Genomic DNA, 21581 nt, shown 5'->3' on the forward strand with positions numbered 1-21581 from the left:
CCTAAATACTGTTGGCTCAGCTTTGAGGAGCCACAGATCTCAAGATTAGAAGCAAGATGCACCACTTCCCAGAATGTGAGACTGATGTGGAATTCTCTGAGTAGTTTATTGCAAAATAACTACTTTATTTGCTTTGCTTCATGGCATTGTATTTCCTGCTAAAAAGTAACCTTACTCCTTGAGACGGTGCTGCTGGGGGCCGGTTCTAGGCTTAGCACGAACAACACACTACGAGGGGCCAGAAGTGTGACAAACTAGCTCATTCCTCTTCTACTTAGTGCTGAGACCGCTTAACTAAGTCTTCACAACTAAGTCTTTGAAGAGTATGATGCCCACTATAAGACCAGATACTGCAGTTAAATCTGTATAACAATCATAGTTACTCCTAATACCTTATGAATGTTATTTCCTAGCTGATTAATCCCACCTCATTACCAGGTACTTATCTTTCCACTGTAACATGGCAAATAAGATCTCTCTAGATCAAAAGGAAGGAGTAGAGCCAAGATAAGAGCCAAGAGTGAAAGAAACCTAAGACTGAGGTTCCATCATTTACTGCTGGAAGATTTCAATATATGCAATCAGGGCTGTGACACAATTTTACTACTGCCTTATTATAAGCACATCTCCCTATAATAAAGAAATTGTTTATAACAGATCAAAAATATGAGAGAAATGTTTTATTTAGAATAATTCTGAGGAAAAAATTTGAAGAGTAAAAAAACTCTTGTGATACATACATTTAACTAATCAAGATTGAAAGAGCTTTTAAAATGCATTAGACTTTTTATGAAAAGAAGGCAAACCAAATCACAAGATAACACCTCATACTCATTAGGATTGATGACTATTAAAAAAATAAAAAAAAACATAAAATAACAAGAACTGATGAGGATGTGGAGAAAATGGAACCCTAGTGCACCACTGGTGAGAATGTAAAATGGTGTAACTGCTATGGAAAACAGTATGTGGTTCCTCAACAAAATTAAAAATAGAATTACCACATAATCCAGCAATTCAACTTCTGGATATACCTCCAAAAGAATCAAAAGCAGGGATTCACAGAGATATCTGTATGTTCACGTTCACAGCAGTAATACTCATAAGGGCCAAAGAGCAGAAGCAACCTAAGTGTTCATCAAACACGTGCATTACCATATGTAAAAGAGATGACCAGTGTCAAGTTTGATGCAAGAAGCAGGGCACCCAAAGTCAATGCTCTGGGACAACCCAGAGGGATGGGGTGGGGAGGGAGGTGGGAGGGGGATCCAGGATGAAGGGACATATGTATACCTGTGGTTGATTCATGTTGATGTATGGCAAAACCATCACAATACTGTACAATAATTAACCTCCAATTAAAATAAATAAAATTTTAAAAAATCAATGGATAAACAAAATGTGGTATATACACTTTCCTCGTGCTCAGACAGTAAAGAATCTGCCTGCAACGCAGGAGACCCGGGTTCTATTCCTGGGCGTCAGGAGGATCCCCTGGAGGAGGGAATGGCTATCCACTCCAGTATTCTTGCCTGGAGAACTCCATGATGGAGCAGCCTCGTGGGCTACAGTCCATGGGGTTGCAAAGAGTCGGACACGACTGAGTGACTAACACTTACTGAGCTTTAAAAAGGAAATTCTGACACAGGCGACCAACATGGATGAACTTTGAAAACACTGCATTAAGTGAAATAAGCCTGTCACAAAAGGACAAAAACTGTATGATTTTACTTTTAAGAAGGGAAACCTTAGCAAAAAGGCCTTTCTGAGAAACCGGGAGATTTAAGAATTACTGTAGTGAAAGGGTTAAGAATACTTCATGTATTATTATTACAAAATTACCTTTTTTTGCTGTAACTCTGAGTTTATTTATTATGAATGGCTTTATCTTTTCACATATTATCTAAGAAACATTTATACTGACATTATCTAACTTTTATATTCACTTGACCCATTGTTTTCTCAAGGAAATTTCAAACACAATCTCTTCCCTTGGCTTTGTGATCTACAGTTACACGATGTCCTTCTGCTGTTTCTAGTCTTCATCTCAAAGTCCCCTTGGTCGACTGATAATTAACATCTGCCCCCACACTTTTATGAAATTAACACCAACAAATTCACCAATGACTTCTATGTTGCTCAATCTAATGGACAGTTTTTTTTTTGGCCTCTTGGTAAAACATGACACTATTAAAGATTCCTTCTCTTTTGAAACTCCTTTCTTCTTTTTCTTTTTTCTTTTAATTTGGCTGTACCAAATGGCTCCAAGAATATAAGTTCCCCTACCAGGGATCAAACCTGGATTGTGGCAGTGCAAGTGCTGAGTCCTAACCACTGAACCACCAGGGAATTCCCAGTGCTGCCAAGTCTCTTAAACTTTTCAGTCTTTCTGGTAATTCACCTTCAGTCTGCTTTTACAGATCTGCATATTAACCTGGGTTAATCCATGCTGGCTACACAGGCACTAGCCAAATTAAAAAAGCATAAGCACTCTAACACTGTTTAAAGAAAAATGTCTTAGATCTTCTCATCCTGTTTCTTCCTTTATCCTTTGTTCTCTACTAATTTCCAGTGTGTCCCAGGCTTCTTTCTTGTGGGTGTTCACCTCAAATTTCTAGTGTCACATTTGCCCCTTGGGCTTAAAGATAGTTTCATATATCTCTATTATCCCTCTGGTACTACCTAAGGTACGATGTGTACTCATCCTCTAAAATAAACAGTCATTGTTTTCCTTTCTCCTCTCAATCTTAGAAATACTATTTCCAATCCAAGTATGCTTTGTAAATTCTAAGGCATTTCTAAGATACACAATCAATCCATTACAAAGTAAAAGACTTAAGCAAATTATTTATTTTTAAATGCATCAAAACAACCAGTTTACCTATTTTTTTCTCTATGAATGACCCAATGTGTTGGGTCTGTGTGTGTGTGTGTGTGTGTGTGTATGTATGTGTGTGTGTTAGTTGCTCAGTCATGTCCAACTCTTTGGGACCCCATGGACTATAGCCCACCAGGCTCCTCTGTCCATGGAATTCTCCAGGCAAGAATACTGGAGTGGCAAGCCATTTCCTTCTCTAGGGATCTTTTAGACCCAAGGATCGAACCCAGGTTTCCTTGATCTCCTGCACTGGCAGGCAGATTCTTCACTGTCTGAGCACCAGGGAAGCCCCACGTATTAGTACATGGATGCTAAGTTCACCTTGACCTAGTCTGGTCCATAAGACGGAAATTTTTATTCAAGCTTTAAGACAGGTCTTCACTCTTCCAAATTATGTGATGCTGTCTGTCGGCAGTATCACCTCAGACAGTTTTCTTTCCTGCTTTTATTACCCCAGTTGTTTCATTTGTTAAAAACTGTCTCTTGGGACAAGACCATCTACCAATAAAATCTTTTGGGGATATTCATTTCAACCAAGCAGACTCATTCTCCTCTCAGAAAAATAAAAGGTAGAAAAAGGTAAGTTTAGAAAAACAGAAGAAGAAAATGAATTGAATTCTAAGGCAAAGATATTTTGTACTTTTGTCGGTTATTTAATATTCTTTTTTAGGCCACCCTGTGAGGCATATATGATCTTGGTTCCCTCGCCAGGGTTCGAATTGGGGCCCCGTGCTTTGGGAGAACTGAGTCTTAACCACTGGACCATCAGGGAAGTACCAACGTTCTTTTCAATTAAATTTAGAAATTTTCTAAAGTTCTATGAAACCAACTAAAAAAATATCTCTTGAATATAATTAAATTTTTCAGTCAGAAAGTTTAGGGTATTTAGAAGTGAGTTCTCTAGACCAAGACCAATTTCAATAGGTCATTCTGCTAAGTATAAACCATATGACCTTAGGCAATGACATTATCCCTGTAATCCTACTTTCCAAAGTATAAAGTGGCTGTGATAGTGAAACCCTCCCTGAACCCATAGGTTATAACAGAAACTGTTATAACAGACTAACAAGTTCTTGAGCTTATCTTACAGAAGAGCAGATAAGGTAACAGCTTCTTAAAAACCCTTCCACTGACAGCTGACAACCTATTTTCAAGAAGATAAAAGATAATGAAATTATATTTTCAAAGTGCCTAGGGAAAATAACTGTCAACCTACAACCTACACACAGTTAAACAGCAATCAATAATGAAAGCAAAACAACACTTTCAGTCAGAATGAGAGCATTTACCACTAACAGATCTTTGGTAAAAGAACTGCTGAAAATTTTGCTTCATCCCTTATGTTTCTTCTTATAATATTAACATTGACATTTCTCTTCCATCAATAGGTAGGGTCTATGGCGGTGCCCCATCCATCTAGGCAGGTCTGTGACAACAAAGATGACATAATTTGAGGCAATGTCATTAAAAGCAATATACCGACCACCTGATATTTTGGGATGATCTTGGAAACCAACCTTCTGTTTGGGAGGAAGCTGAGCCTACATGGAGATGCTACAGTTCGTGTTCTAGCTGATAGCCAGCATCAGACAGCTTTAGAGATGACTCCATATGCTGTTTGACCACAACCACACAAGAGATCTCAAGTAAGAACTGCCCTCATGTGTCTAGTCAAGCCCTAAAACCATCAGACAAAATACGTAATTGACTGCTATTCTGTAAGCCAGTAAGTTTTAGGATTTAGAAATAATGGACCTAGAAATGAAGGCTGAGGTAAGGGAAATAACCATCAACTAGATAAAACAGCAAAGTACGGAATTTCTTTTAAGCTAATCTTTTGGTTGGTTTTGCCACTTTTTTCTTTTTGCTTAGTCATACATTCATTAGCTTTAGAGTGAAGGTTCCTCCTGTAAAGTCCAATGGTATCTCAGTTGAATCAAGAGAGAATATTTTCCATATCTCAGCATGAGAAGAGATTAGTACCTCTGTTGGTATAGACAGATATGATCATCACAGCAGGAACTGACCACTCCAGAGACGAGGTAAGACATAGACCTGAGGTGGAATATAGAAATCCACAAGGGATAGGTGTATAAACAATGGGCCCTTCCTAATGAGTCATTCTGTCTAGGTACAGAAGTACCGAAGTTGAAGAACTTGCAATTAAATTTCTGAACATGGAATTCTATTTTAAGTGACTTTTCAGTAGAAAGTTGAAAATACATAGGTATGAAAACTGGATTGGCCTAGGTTATAATAAAATATGTCTGCAACTTCTTTAAAAATTACACACTTATGAAAGAAATTTAATTCCTGATTAAAGGTTCTGAAAATAAGTTAGACTTTCTTTGCTTTGTTTGAGGACAGATGGTTACTTCCACATTAGGCCCTGAGCCTATATATGTAAAGGAAGCATAACAAATACACCTTAATTGAATGGAACACACTGGACTGAAGAATGTTTCTACATACAAACTACTTTATAGGATCACATCTACTTCTTGTAATCTTTTATAATTATTTCCAAACAATCTGGAGGAACTGTTGAATTTTTGAAAATAAGGATAGTAATCACAGGACTTCCCTGGCAGTCCAGTGTTTAGAACTCCATGTTTCCACTGCAGGGAGCATGGGTTTAGTCCCTGGCCGGCCAACTGAGATCCCTCATGCCACAAGGCATGGCCAAAAACAAACAAACAAACACCAATAGCAATCATGTAGTATGATGGTCCTATGGTACAGAGGCACACCACGATACAGGAAATTTCGAAACATTAAAAATCCTTTTTTCCTTCGCCAGATATTCCCATTTTCTCTCCTTTGCTCTTCTAGTCCTTCCAATAGCACTGAAATTAAACTGTGTATATTAAATTTTGTTTGAAATGGCTAAAGTGGCTCCTGTTTTCCTTACTGAGCAATGCCTGAAACAGTATTTTGTTACCAGAAGAAGAGTTACTCAGTTTAATAGTGGAGAAACCAGCACCACTTATTTCCCTTTATTCTTGGATCTACATATTCTAAGGGAGAAATGGCACCATACATAGCTATTTGTCTCTCTTTGTTTCATACATTAGCTAGGACAGCACCCTAACTTCATAGGTTACAACTCGTATGTGAAATAAGTCTTTTACAGTGTTTACCAAGCTAGTTCCTTAGATTAGTATATGATAAAGTCAGTGAATTCCATGTAGCCAGAGCTGTACCTCTTTTGCTGAAAAACTAGTTTCTTAGTTTTGTACTGGCTATCAAGACAGTGGCCAAGAAATTCCTTAAATCAACAGATGGAGTTGCAGATACAAATACTGCAGTGCTGCTGCTGCTGGTGCTGTCACTTCAGTCGTGTCTGACTCTGTGCAACCCCACAGACGGCAGCTCACCAGGCTCCCCCGTCCCTGGGATTCTCTAGGCAAGAACACTGGAGTGGGTTGCCATTTCCTTCTCCAATGCATGAAAGTGAAAAGTGAAAGTGAAGTCGCTCAGCCGTGTCCGACTCAGCGACCCATGGACTGCAGCCTATCAGGCTCCTCCATCCATGGGATTTTCCAGGCAAGAGTCCTGGTGTGGGTTGCTATTGCCTTCTCGAAATACCGCAGTGAGAGAAGTTAATTCCATATTTTAAAGAAGTGTCTATTCCAGTGAAGACAAATCACTGCCGCCTTCATGATGGAAGGGATCATCACTGCCACTGTGGTTTGATGATCCCTTAGGGAATAGTGCCTTTTAGGATGCCTCTTCTGTTTGAAATTTGCCTCTTCTGTTGGAAATTTGGGCTCTCAACAGTGGTAGTAGCCAGAGCAGCCTTAATGAGAAGAAGTCCCACATTTGAGCTCAAGTTGTTGAGAGCCCAGGCTGCCACTGTCCCTTTGCATATCAGCTCACTGACCAAATACTCGGGTGGGTAGGTGAAAAGGCTGATTGATATCCACAGGACAGCTGGTCTTGTCCATTTGATTACTGACAGTCTCCTCTGCAGTAGGTAGCCTCTGATGAGCATTCACACGGGACACAAATACTCTGATACTCTATGCCCATCATACCTCTATGTGCCCATTACACATCTCTTCTCCAGACTTTCCTGTCACTAAAACAAAGCGACAGCAGCAGCAGCAGGGATTAGTATTAACTCAGATCTAGTAACCTCCTGCTGCTGCTACTGCTGCTAAGGCGCTTCAGTCGTGTCCGACTCTGTGCGACCCCATAGATGGCTGCCCACCAGGCTCCCCCGTCCCTGGGATTCTGCAGGCAAGAACACTGGAGTGGGCTGCCATTTCCTTCTCCAATGCATGAAAGTGAAAAGTAAAGTGAAGTTGCTCAGTCGTGTTCGACTCTTAGCGACCCCATGGACTGCAGCCCACTCCGTCCACGGGATTTTCCAGGCAAGAGTACTGGAGTGGGTTGCCACTGCCTTCTCCTAGTAACCTCCTAAAAAGTATATTTCACTTTTTCTAGGATAGAGTCACCCTGATAAATGAATGCAAATCCTTCTACAGAAGATACTACCTTGTACTCCAATGTGGGGCTTATCAGGCCCGCCTGCCAATATGTGGGTTTGATCTCTGTCGGGAAGAGTCTCTGAAGGAGGGCATGGTAACCCATTCCAGTATTCTTGCCTGGAGAATCCCACGGACAGAAAAGCCTGGCAGGCTACAGTCCATAGGGTCACAAAGACTCGGACATGACTGAAGTTGACTTAGCATGCATGCATGCACATACTCCAATGGTGTACAACAGTACTCACACTTCTTCATCTAGTTATCAAAAGTTTAAATAAAATATGTATAAAATACAATCTTTAATATAAAAATATATTTTTGATGACTATTTATTTTAGCTCAACAATTAAGTTGGGGAAAATATATAGCTATGTGATTGTCAAAAACTAATCTAGCTTAATGTTAGCAAAAAATAAATATTAATTGGAAAATTTACAACTTATAGTTCCAGTTACATTATTATTACAGGTAAGTATATGTTGATTCTTGAAGATTTATGCCTTATTCACAAGGACTGGACCATCAGAATGTAACATAATTCCAGGGGTTTCCAATGTATAGTAAATATTTATTATCTTCTATGTAAAAAACATTGTCCTGAGTTGGACTCAACCTCTTATATTACTGGAAACAGTTTTACTGATTGCATCACCTCTCACAATGGGTAGATGGTTTGGCCGAGTACAGTGTTAAAAGTTCTTTAGAGGCACAAGTGGATATTTCTCAAAATAGATTGAGACTAATCCTAGAGTCTAGGGTACACTCTAACTTTAAACCTTTTGTACAACTTTATAACGAGGAATTAGAACTGATCATCTGCCTTTATCCATACATTCACTATACACTTACTACTTAAGTTAAAATTATTATGATCTCCCTTACTGAGTACCTTTGATTCCCCCTAAACCCCACCATTTCCTTTATTCTACTTATATTTAATCCCACTGATTTAGTCAGTCATTTATCCCATCTGCTTCTCTGAAAACTGGAGTGGTTGGTAGTTTTAGCACTTCTTAGAAGACTTGATAGCAGGGAATTTTCAGTAAATATCAGATCAGTAAGTCATTAGGTAGAAATAACCAGTTATAAAACAAAAGGAAAATGTTAAAGTATTGATTTTAAATGAAAACAACTCTATAAACAAATTATTTATCTCCAAGAAGTCATCTTCCTTTATATTTGACTATTTGATTCTGGTGTGATCAAAAAGTTTGTAATGGGAAATATATAGCTTCATCACTGTTAATAGAACTGGATTTTATTGACTAAAACAAAAGAACATTAACACCGAGAAATGCTTTAGGGGTAACAGGAATAACTGGCATTACAACGCTGATATTTAGGATAAAAATAAAGGTCCTTATTGCCTATTCTTGAATTACAAATGCTAGGAAGCACACATAAGAGCTTCAGATATTTAAAATGAAATTAGTTATTTTAAAACATAAGTCATGGATGATCTATTACCTTCAATAGCATTAAAGAGAAAGGTTAAATAAATATCAGCTGGTGCTGGATAATTGAGTCAGACTGATATGTGGATGGACATGGAACAAAAGACTGGTTCCAAATAGGAAAAGGAGTACGTCAAGGCTGTATATTGTCACTCTGCTTATTCAACTTTTATGCAGAGTACATCATGAGAAATGCTGGGCTGGAAGAAACATGAGCTGGAATTAAGACTGCCGGGAGAAATATCAATAACCTCAGATATGGCAGAAAGCAAAGAAGAATTAAAGAGCCTCTTGATGAAAGTGAAAGAGGAGAGTGAAAAAAAGTTGGCTTAAAGCTCAACATTCAGAAAACGAAGATCATGGCATCTGGTCCCATCACTTCATGGCAAATAGACGGGGAAACTGGCTGACTTTATTTTTTTGGGCTCCAAAATCACTGCAGATGGTGACTGCAGCCATGAAATTAAAAGATGCTTACTCCTTGGAAGAAAAGCTATGACCAACTTAGATAGCATATTAAAAAGCAGAGACGTTATTTTGTCAACAAAGGTCCGTCTAGTCAAGGCTATGGTTTTTCCAGTGGTCATGTATGGATGTGAGAGTTGGACCATAAAGAGGGCTAAGCGCAGAAGAATTGATGCTTTTGAACTGTGTGGTGTTGGAGAAGACTCTTGAGAGTCCCATGGACTGCAAGGAGATCCAACCAGTCCATCCTAAGGGAAATTGGTCCTGGGTGTTCACTGGAAGGACTGATGTTAAAGCTGAAACTCCATATTTTGGCCATCTGATGCAAAGAGCTGACTCGTTTGAAAAGACCCTGATGTTCGGAAAGACTGAAGGCAGGAGGAGAAGGGGATGACAGAGGATGAGATGGTTGGATGGCATCAATGACTCAATGGACATGAGTTCGGGTAAACTCTGGGAGTTGGTGATGGACAGGGAGGCCTGGCGTGCTGTGGTACATGGAGTTGAAAGAGTCAGACACGACTGAGCGACTGAACTGAACTGCTACGTGGATACCACATATTTTGTCAGCTAATTTAATATAAATTTTACTATACATTTGGTATGTTATGTTAAAGTTTATCAAACTATAATAGAGATACCACAAAAAGCTTTTACTCTTTTTATTTTATATAAGACATGTCTTCTTATATAGGAAAAGTGTGCTTATATTCCTTAAGTCTCAGTCATTCCCATTAGATCTCATCTTTCCTTCTACTAAACCTAATTTAGACAGCTGATACAGAGAAATTAGAATTAATCAATTAATGATAACATAGGATCCCAAAAAGCAATTTGGGCAAATTATTGGAGGTTCCATCATCTGTTCTAGACATAATTACCATTTTTATCTCCTCAATATGTTTGTCCAGTCTTTCTCCTTCCTCCTGATTTTATTCTTTACCCATTTCTTAGCTTGTACTCTCTCTTCTGTATCTTTATGGATACTCTACATTATCTATTCATCTAATGTCATAATGTAGTACTATCAGAACCATTTAGCCCTAAAAGAAGTTGCCCTCCATCAGACAGACTATACTCACTCAGTTATTTGACAGCTCCCCCATGTTTTTTGTTTTTTACTATCTACCATGCTCAGAGGTTAAAGCGTCTGCCTCTAATGTGGGAGACCTGGGTTCGATCCCTGGGTCGGGAAGATCCCCTGGAGAAGAAAATGGCAACCCACTCCAATATTCTTGCCTGGAGAATCCCATGGACAGAGGAACCTGGTGGGCTACAGTCCACGGGGTCGTAAAGAGTTGGACACGACTGAGCAACTTAACTTTAACTTTCACATTCATGTGTGATACAGGTATAGATCTAGATATAGGAAAGTAAAACAAACAAACAAACAAAAAGTAAGTAAATTTCCTGCCCTAAAAGTGTCAAAATTAGGGAGCTGAATATGAAATAAACTGTGAAAGTTAAGTGCAAAATGATGGCATGGAGGGTGAAGCCACTAAAGCCATTCATTTTAAAATAAAAGATGTATTATTTTCTCATATACTGACTGATACACTTGGTGACGGACAGGACATGGGGTACATGAAAAATCTGATAAAGAGGTGCATTGATATCTGGGGAGTTGTGGAAACTCTAATGGAGGACGGGAGGTGAAGTCTAATTATCTAAGGCCAGGTAGCTCAGTGGTAAAGAATCCGTCTGCCAATGCAGGAGAAGCAGGAAATGTTGGATCGATCCCTGGGTTGGGAAGATCCCTTGGAGGAGGAAAGGCAACCCACTCCAGTATTCTTGCCTGGAAAACCCATGGACAGAGGAGCCAGGCGGGCTACAGTCCATGGGGCTGCAGTCAGACGCGACTGAGCACCTAAACGTGCCACACACACACACGCAAAGGCCAAGCCTCAAAAAAGTAGGTCAGACCTAAACTTGGATAAACCGCTCCACTCTACATAAGGAAAAATTTTTTTATCAACAGCTGATCATCTTGCCAAAGGAACGCATTGGTTATAGCAAACACCCTCTTCCAGCAACACAAGAGATGACTCCACACATGGACATCACCAGATGCCCAATACTGAGATCAGATTGATTATATTCTCTGCAGCCAAATATGGAGAAGCTCTATACATTCAGCAAAAACAAGACCAGGAGCTGACTGTGGCTCAGATTATGAACTCCGTACTGCCAAATTCAGACTTAAATTGAAGAAAGTAGGGAAAACCACTAGACCATTCAGGTATAACCTAAATCAAATCCCTTACAATTATACAGTGGAAGTGACAAATAGATTCAAGGGATTAGATCTGACTGACAGAGTGCCTGGAGAACGATGGACGGAGGTTTGTAACATTGTACAGGAGACTGTAATCAAGACCATCCCCAAGAAAAAGAGACGCAAAAAGGCAAAATGGCTGTCTGAGGAGGCCTTACAAATAGCTATGAAAAGAAGAGAAGTGAATGTCAAAGGAGAAAAGGAAAGATATACCCATTTGAATGCAGAGTTCCAAAGAATAGCAAGGAGAGATAAGAAAGCCTTCCTCAGAGATCAGTGCAAAGAAATAGAGGAAAACAATAAAATAAGAAAGACTAGAGATCTCTTCAAGAAAATGAGTGATACCACGGGAACATTTCACGCAAAGATGGGCACAATAAAGTACAGAAATGGTATGGACCTATCAGAAGCAGAAGATATTAAGAAGAGGTGCCAAGAATACACAGAAGAACTATACAAAAAAGATCTTGATGACCCAGATAATCACAATGGTGTGATCATTCACCTAGAGCCAGATATCCTGGAATGTGAAGTCAAGTGGACCTTAGGAAGCATCAGGACGAACAAAGCTAGTGAAGGTGATGGAATCCCAGCTGAACTACTTCAAATCCTAAAAGTTGATGCTGTAAAGTGCTGCACTCAATATGCCAGCAAATTTGGAAAACTCAGCAGTGGCCACAGAACTGGAAAAGGTCAGTTTTCATTCCAATCCCAAAGAACAGCAATGCCAAAGAATGTTCAAACTACTGCGCAATTGCACTCATCTCACACGCTAGCAAAGTAATGCTGAAAATACTCAAAGCTAGACTTCAACAGTATGTGAACTGTAAACTTCCAGATGTTCAAGCTGGATTTAGAAGAGGCAGAGGAACCAGAGATTAAATTGCCAACATCCGCTGGATCATAGAAAAAGCAAGAGGATTCCAGAAAAACATCTACTTCTGCTTCACTGACGACTCTAAAGCTTTTGACGATGTGGATCACAACAAACTGTTGAAAATTCTTCAAAAGATGGGAGTAACAGATCACCTTACCTGCCTCCTGAGAAGTCTGTATGCAGGTCAAGAAGTAACAGAACCAAACATGGAACAATGGACTGGTTCCAAATTGGGAAAGGAGTATGTCAAGACTGTATATTGTCACCTTGCTTATTTAACTTATATGCAGAGTACATCATGTGAAATGCCAGGCTGGATGAAGCACAAGCTGGAATTGAGACTGCCAGGAGAAATACCAATAACCTCGGATATGCAGATGACACCACCCTTATAGCAGAAAGGAAAGATGAACTAAAGAGCCTCTTGGTGAAAATGAAAGAGGAGAGTGAAAAAGCTGGCTTAAAACTCAACATTCAAAAAATGGAGATTATGGTATTCAGTCCTATCACTTCATGGCAAATAGATGGAGAAACGATGGAAACCGTGACAGACATTATGTTTCTGGGCTCCAAAATCACCGCAGATGGTGACTGCAGCCATGAAATTAAAAGATGCTTGCTCCTTGGAAGAAAAGCTATGAACAATCTAGACAGAATATTAAAAAGCAGAGACATTACTTTGCTAACAAAGGTCCATTTAGTCAAAGCTATGATTTTTCCAGTAATCATGTACGGATGTGAGAGTTGGACTATAAAGAGAGCTGAGTGCCAAAGAATTGATGCTTTTGAACTGTGGTGTTGGAGAAGACTCTTGAGAGTCCCTTGGACTGCAAGGAGATCCAACCAATCAAACCTAAAGGAAATCAGTCCTGAATATTCATTGGAAGGACTGATGTTGAAGCTGAAACTCCAATATTTTGGCCACCTGATGTGAAGATCTGACTCATTTGAAAAGACCCTGATGCTGAGAAAGATTGTAGGTGGGAGGAGAAGAGGACGACAGAGGATAAGGTGGTTGGATGGCGTCACTGACTCAATAGACATGAGTTTGAGTAAACTCTGGAAGTTGGTGATGGACAGGGAGGCCTGACATGCTGCAGTCCATGGGATCACAAAGAGTCAGACACAACTGAGCAACTGAATTGAACTGAACTATAGTCTATGGGGTCGCAAAGAGTTGGACACGACTGACTGACTGAATTGGACTGAACTGATCATCTTGCCCACAGCAATGAGTTGAGATGCTGAAAAGTCACTAATTTTTAGGTCTTTATTTTCCACATCTTTCAATAAACTTTTGTTTCAGCAATTAACTTAACCTATAAAACAGCCTAAAGAATGTTATCTTTGTATCAAATGAAGAATCTTTTCTAAATAACCTTTCTAAAATCTCAGGTTGGCTATCAAAACAGATAATATTAAGTTAATAAAATTTTCTCTCAAATACAACTCCATACTCTTTGAAGCTACTATCATTATCAATTAGTAGGATTGATAGATATAAAGTGTTACTCACTCAGTCGTATTCAACTCTTTGCAACCCCATGAACTGTAGCCCACCAGGCTCCTCTGTCCATGGGATTCTCCAGGCAAGAATACTGGAGTGGGTTGCCATTTCCTCCTCTGATAGATATAAAAAACTGCTGTAATTGTAGGATTCTTTATCCCTGGAATTATGCATGGCTATATCAGTGTATGTTTTGTTCTTATGTTAAAATGGGGTAAGAGAGTAATAGGAAAATTATTTCTTTTGAGACTTAATAAGAAAATATATATGTAAATAACACACACACAACCTCAAGCTTTGTGACTGGATTTTAATTGTTTTGGAAAACCAGCTCTATAAAGTATTTCAAACCAAAGCCACAGGAATGTAATGGATGTTACAAAGGTTTTGAAGATTATTAAGCATTTGAAGATGATAAAAATTAATCATCTTCCTTTTCTAAATTCAAGCAGAAGTCTCCTTTCCAAAATCATATTCTATGATCACAAATGAATGCCCATACAAGATAAGATTATGTCCAAGGCACCATTTGGTACTCAGTCTATATTTAAAAATCACCAAATCAAATATGACAGCTAAAAAAAAAATCTAAGCTTAAGAGATAAAAATTAATTAAACTTTGGATACCCCGTCACAGAAAAAAATTCCCTCTGCAGAAAGTGCCAAGTTATTTATAACTCTCTCCCAAAAGACTCCAAATATGAGACTGAGAAAACATTCATTATTTCAACCACTTCATCCATAGATACATGAGCTAGAAATCCAGAGTTCATGAAATTGACACAGAAATACAGAATTTTACATATTAAATCAAGTGATAAAATGAATATTCACACGAGCATGATCTAGTTATAGTTTTGAATTCAAAGGCTACAGTTGGGTTTTTTTTCCTTTTTAATAATTTCAACCTTTTTTATAAATAAGGTAGATTATATGATTAAAAATCCAGGTCGATTACAATTTCCTAGCTTCACTCTCCCCCTGTCCTCTCAGCTTCTAAACTAAGCAGATCACCACCTACTTCACAAACACAAAAACACACATTCATTGTTGTTTTGAGTATTATCTTTCAGGTTGAAGCTGCACACATTTATAGTATGCCTCAGATTTGCATTACATGACTGGTTTACTTAACTTTGTAGAGGTGTCGATTTAAGCACAGGACATGTAATGTTTTTTTATTAATGTATAAGTAGAAGTTTTCTTAGTTCTAGTATTTGCCATATGACTCTAATTAATTTTTCACTCCAAGTGAAGCTTTGTAATTTTCATATCCTCAGCAAAAGGTTTTTGTTATCTTGAGAATGACTTGACCAATCTAGACATAAATTCACTAAACTATAAAATGAGACTAGATAGTACTGACCTAAAAAATAAATCTTACAACACTTTTGTCTATATGGAAAGAATATTGACTGATTCACTAGTGTTTATATAAGAAAATATTAACAAAAGTGCTGAAATTAACCCTATAAACATATAAAAGGAAAGATAAGAAAGAAGCAATTTCTAAACCAAATAAGTTAGCTAAGTTCACTCTCGTACACAAGAAAAAAGTGTGCATAAAGTGCAGAAATCAGCAATATTCCCATTCCTTCAACTTTTACCAAATTAGGTATTCTGCACCCGACTATATAATTGTGTGGACAACTGCTAACACCAATATTTTCAATCTTAACTCACCATAATGATGCTTCGAATTCTATCAAAATTAAATTATACAGTTAAATATTTCAAATTAAACATCTCAGCTTTAAAGAAAAAATAAAAACTAACACTTATAAATATGTTACAGTTTAAAAAGATTTTCACATACATCATGTGAAGAAGGCATGAGTTACTCTAAGAAAAGAAACAGTAGCTTAGCTAGGGTAGATGACATTAGTGAAGGCAGCTACAAACTCAGTTCAACAAACACATTTTCATTCACTTCTTTAACTGAAGGACTTGATTAACAGGTTATTTATTACCAGTTCCTAAAATAACACCATAAATGATCTGCTCTAATAAGAGATGTGAGTTCAATCTCTGGATCAAGAAGATCCCCTGGAGTAGGAAATGGCAACCCAGTCCACTATTCTTGCCTGGAGAATCCCATGGACAGAGAAGCCTGGCAGGCTATAGGGTTCATACAGGGTTGCAAAGAGTTGGACACAACTGAAGTGACTTAGCAGAGCACAATAAAAAGAAACAGAGCTGACATACATTCACTGAGCATATAGCTCAAAAAAAGAAACTATTTCATTTTAGCAAGCATCCAAAATGCTAATGAATTTGTAGTCATTACAAATTTGAGTGTATTTTTCAATGTTTACACTGAACTTACTTTAAAAGATTTTAAGACCACATAACACTTGACAAAACAATATAATTATTAACTTTTAATACACTTTGATTCAAATGTCCATTGTCTTACAGTTAAAAAAAACCTTGCAATTTCAGTAGTTTCTGTTGATTAATGAATAATTAAACCGGCAAACTTTTTATTCATAATGCCCTCTGCTGGTAGCTCAAGAAGTTCTGATATACTTACTACAGGAGGTTGGATTAATTTTTTTAAATGTGTTCCTGTACCAATTGCATATAAATCTCTTGGAAAGTTTGTTAAAAATACAACTTGTCTTCTCTACAAAATATCTACAGATATTGAAGTGATTTCAGTAGTCTGAGATAGGATCTAGAACTCTGCTTTAATAAGCAGAGAATCACTGGCTTCATTAGTTATACCAATACCCAATTTTTGAAGCACAGTAACTTAATGAAAAGCTCTAGGAAGGCATTGCTATGCTTCTTTTATAGACAGAGACTGAGGCTCAAGACAATTTATCCCAGGTCACATGCTGAAAACCAGCAGAGCAACCAATACTTCCTTATTCCTGGAGGTATGTACACTTAGAGGAAAGAGTAACAAAACTTAACCAGCTTTAAAATTCTAGTGTTTATTTCTTTAGATACGGTTTTTGAAAGCTGTACACGCTACACCTTCTCAAACATGACTGCACATAAGAATCACCACGGGAGTGAACAAAAATGCTTACACACAGGTCCCACTCCTAGCGATTCAGATGGAATAGGTTTAGGGTTAGTGCCTGGCCTTTTTTTCTTTTTTTAAGCTCCCAGGTGATTGTAATTGGCCACTAGGGCTGAGCACCATTTAGGCCCATTGGTGCTCAACCTTTAGTGTGCACAGAATCAGGACACAGACCACTAGGCCCAACCCCCAGAGTTTTCAATTCAGTAGGCAGGGCAGGGTTTGAGAATCTGCACTTTTAACAAGTTCCAGGTGGCTATGATGAGGTTGGTTCTGTGTCCACACTCTGACAACAAGTGGTTAAGCAACTGGCTAGTGGTCCTCAACACCTGCCTACACATTAGAATCACTTGGAGAAATTTTTTAAATTGTGATAGCCAGGCACACCCTCAGAATCAGAATCTCTGGGGTGGGGTCCAGGGGACAATATGTTTAAAGCTTCTAAAATTAAGAAGGGTCTCTACAGCAAAGTCTATAAAACTTACCAAAGGATGTATAGTGATTTTCTCAGTGGGTAATATAGTCCCCAGAATTTCCATAGCTTTTTGGACTATAAACACGTCTCTCGTGGCACAGAACAGCTCTGGATGTGTGAAATACTAGCCAACAGGATAAAGTGGAAACTGCTTTATGAAGCTGAAAAGACATTTCCCTCCAACCCCCATCCAGTCTCATCTTTTGCCAAACCCTCCCTCCCTCCACTGCCTGTGCTCCTATTAAAATATTAGTAACTCTCTATTGTAACTATCTGTTTTAATGTGACTGTTAGCACTATTTCTGCAAGCTCATTGGAGTCAGAGATTGCTTCTCATTTATCTTTGATTCCCCAGAGCCTAACATGATGCCAAGCACAGGTGGTGCTCAACAAACATTTGTTGAGTAATTGAAGTCAGATTAATATCTCTACTTTCTATAGAAAAGATAATACGTCAAGCATGGCTTTTATGCAGTGTAGCATGTGAAACATCTTTTACACAGCTAAAATCAGAACTGAGTATTTCTTCTTCATAGAGCTACTTTTAGGTAATATTGCCTTAAATTAAAAAAAAAAAAAAACCTATGTGCACTTAGAGATGATATTTAACTTGGGATCTGTCCCTTCAGTCATTAGTAACTTAAGAGTAGCAAAAAGCTTTGGTAACCTTTCATTCTAAGAATTATATTAGCCAAGTGATCCAAAAAGAGGTACAAATGCTTTGCACATTAATGAGATGATGTTTCCAAAAACTCTTAAAAAGAAATAAGCAAAATCAAAAATTGCTATTGTTTTAAAAATCCAAGTTTTTAAAACTTTGACTTGTTAAAATCACATCAGCTTTTGGTTTTGTTTTTTAATTGGTAAAGAACAGCATTCTTCTCAGAGCAAGCTGTATGTCTAATTCAGATCAAACAATTTTGGCATATAAAAAAAAAATAACTGCAAGTATTCTCCTTTAATGCCACAAAAGAAAACATCTGACTTTATACTACAAAGATGGCATGGTCAATTCTATACCTTTCTAGAACTATGTTTTCTATATACTTCATAAATATTTAATAATCACATACAAATCAAGTCTCAAAGCACCAAAAGACTAAGTTGCTCCTCAAACATTCTCAGTTTGCAGTACTGTGAGACTGTATTGGATGAAATCAACCATATTAACAAACATTAGCATGTTTTTTCTTTTAAAGGGCAGTGATAATTACCTTAACATATACTACTTTTTATTCTGGAGGAGGAAATGGCAAACCACGCCAGTATTCTTTGCCTGGAAAATTCCATGGACAAAGGAGCCTGGTGTACAGTACAAGGGGTTGAAAAGAGTCAACACAACTGAGCGACTGAGCACTCACACACATTCAACACGTAATTACTGAGTGCCCATTATGTACTGGTGAAGACTCTTAACAGTCCCTTGAATTGCAAGGAGATCCAACCAGTTCATCCTAAAGGAAATCAGTCCTAAATATTCATTGGCAGGACTGATGCTGAAGCTGAAACTTCAATACTTTGGCCACCTGATGCAAAGAACTGACTCATTAGAAAAGACCCTGATCCTGGGGAAGATCGAAAGCAGGAGGAGAAGGGGATGACAGAGGATGAGGTGGTTGGATAGTATCACCGACTCGATGGACATGAGGTTGAGCAAGCTCCGGATGTTGGTGATGGACAGGAAAGCCTGGTGAGCAGAAGTCCATGGGGTTGCAAAGAGTCAGACATGACTGAGAAACTGAACTGAACTGAACATTATGTGTCAGGCACTATTCTTGGAGCTACAGTTATGCAGTAAAGAAAAGTTCCTTATGAAGCCTACAATCTAGCCAATTTTTTTCTAGAAAAGAAAAAAGTAGATACATTTTTGTGGTCCAGATGATCAACTGAAGTAGGCATTCTCTGCAACAGAGGGAGACGAGTTCAATCTAAGAACTACTAGTTTATGAAACTTGCCGGAAGACTCCCAGCAACTCTGATAAAGCCAATAAGCCTAAAAGAAAGAGTAAAGTAAGAAATAAATGAAATCTTGAAATTAAGTAGTATTTACCTCTGAATTCCTTCCAGAATATCTTTAACAGCTGCCATTAACTTTTGAAGATATACAAATGCTTCTTCAAATGATGCTATCTTTGAAGACGTCAGAGTTGAATTTGAATCCAACCTTTGAAACACATCCATGCTAAAATAGAAAGAAAAAAAATGCTCATAGGTACACACGCAAATTTACTGTAATTCAAGTATTTTGACTTCTAATGTATAAAATAATGTTTATAACTTACAGCTCATAATGTTCATCAGTTTAAATGAGAAATAAATGTCCAGACATCCATTCATGCAAAGAATAGGGGTCAACAACTATATAGGTCTAATGGAAAGTAATACTGTAAAAACTGTGAAGAATGTTTCACTCTAAGAGACCATAAGAGATAGAAGGGAAGTAATGCTATCAATCCATATTCAAGTCAGTATGTAAGTAATGACCGTACTCCCATATACAAGGATGAAGAAAAAAAAATCACACATCAGATTTAGACTTTGCTGAAACTGGATATTATAAATGTTCATACACTTTGTTCTGATAATTTCAATTTTAGAAACAGGCACAATTAATAACCACCTCAATGTCCAACAATATTTTTAAAAAGTATTAAGTAGTAAATTAGCAACCTGATGAAATACCAAATTACTGTTAAGATGATGCTTATGCCATCTATGAAACAGAAAAATTAAGGTAAACAAAATGTACTCATATAACATAAAAACAACCATATAAAAACTCAAAACATATGCTGTATGGGTTGAACACTGCCCACCCCCAAATTCATGTTCACCCACAACCTCAGAATGTGACCTTATTTAAAACATGATTTTTGCATATGTAAGTTAAGTTAAAATGAGGTCATGCTGGGTTAGGGTAGACACTACCCTATGTGAAGACAAAGGTAGAGACTGGCCTGGAGTGATATATCTACAAATACGGCTGGCAGCTACTAGAAGCTGGAGACAGTCATGGAATAGATTCTCCCTCAGAACCTCCTAAAAGAACCAACTCTGCAGACACCTGGATTTCAGACTTTCTTGTCTTCAGACTGTGACTCAATAAATTTCCGTCATTTTATTTTTCAATATTTTTATTGAAGCATAGTTAATTTAGAATGTTGTGTCCATTTCTGCTGTACAGCAAAGTGATCCAGTTATACATATATATGTACATTCTTTTTTAATATTCTTTTCCATTAAGATTTATCATAAGATACTAAACAATAGTTCACTGTGCAATATAGTAGGACCATGTTGTTTATCCTTTCCTTATATAACCTAATCCCAGCCTCTTAAGGTTGTGCATAAGTGCTCTAGGACTTCCCAGGTGGCTCAGTGGTAAAGAATCTTCCTGCCAAGCAGGAGACAAGGGTTTGATCCCTGAGTCACGAAGATCCCCTGGAGGAGGAAATGGCAATCCACTCCAATATTATTGTCTGGGAAATCCCATGGACTGAAGAGCCTAGCAGGCTACAGTCCAAAGGGCTGCAAAGAGTCAGACACGACTTAGTGACTAGTACTCAGAGTAGTTTTATATGAAAAATAGTGCATGGTCCACCAGATTTTCAAATAAACATCTCTATGTGAAAGGCTCAAACATGAATATGTTGAGAAGTGACTCTGGTTCTACAGTGACTCTGGTACACAATCAGGCACAGCAAACAATGAAGTAGTTTAAAAACTATACAATGATAAAGTAATTACAAGCATTTTTCACTTACTGAGGGACTATAATATAAAGTGTATTATCCAGAAATTAACAAGAGCTCTGTAACATCCAACACAAACGCATGTATATTACAGGTCACTTGTAAACCACATAAAGTATTCAAATATTTTCTAAATAAAAGAAAGATTAAAATATCTTAAATATTGTATTTATTCCTGAACCCCCCTCCTACCTCCCTCCCCATCCCATCCCTCTGGGTCATCCCAGCGCACCAGCCTGAGCACCCTGTATCATGCATCAAACCTGGACTGGTGATCTGTTTCATATATGATAATATACATGTTTCAATGCCATTCTCCCAAATCATCCCACCCTCACCCAATGCCACAGAGTCCAGAAGACTGTTCTATACAT

General features: G+C 38.0%; 1 protein-coding gene across 12 annotated transcripts in view; it reads right to left on the reverse strand.

The window, feature by feature from the left end:
• Positions 1-21581, reverse strand: part of SWT1 (SWT1 RNA endoribonuclease homolog) — a 107635-nt gene that overhangs the window by 17752 nt on the left and 68302 nt on the right. For 9 of the 12 annotated variants that reach the window (XR_011467219.1, XM_070384795.1, XM_005893107.3 and 6 more), the window contains one exon: positions 19506-19637. Coding sequence is in view for 8 of the 12 variants with exons in the window: in XM_070384795.1 (XP_070240896.1) it covers positions 19506-19637 (132 nt within the window). In the remaining 4 variants the exon portion in view is untranslated. Of the gene's footprint in view, positions 1-4167; positions 4305-17465; positions 17580-19505; positions 19638-21581 lie in introns of all 12 variants that reach the window. The other 3 variants (XR_011467216.1, XR_011467217.1, XR_011467218.1) reach the window with 2 other exon arrangements.

Source organism: Bos mutus, chromosome 16 (genome assembly GCF_027580195.1).
Source record: "Bos mutus isolate GX-2022 chromosome 16, NWIPB_WYAK_1.1, whole genome shotgun sequence".
NCBI classification, from domain to species: domain Eukaryota; kingdom Metazoa; phylum Chordata; class Mammalia; order Artiodactyla; family Bovidae; genus Bos; species Bos mutus.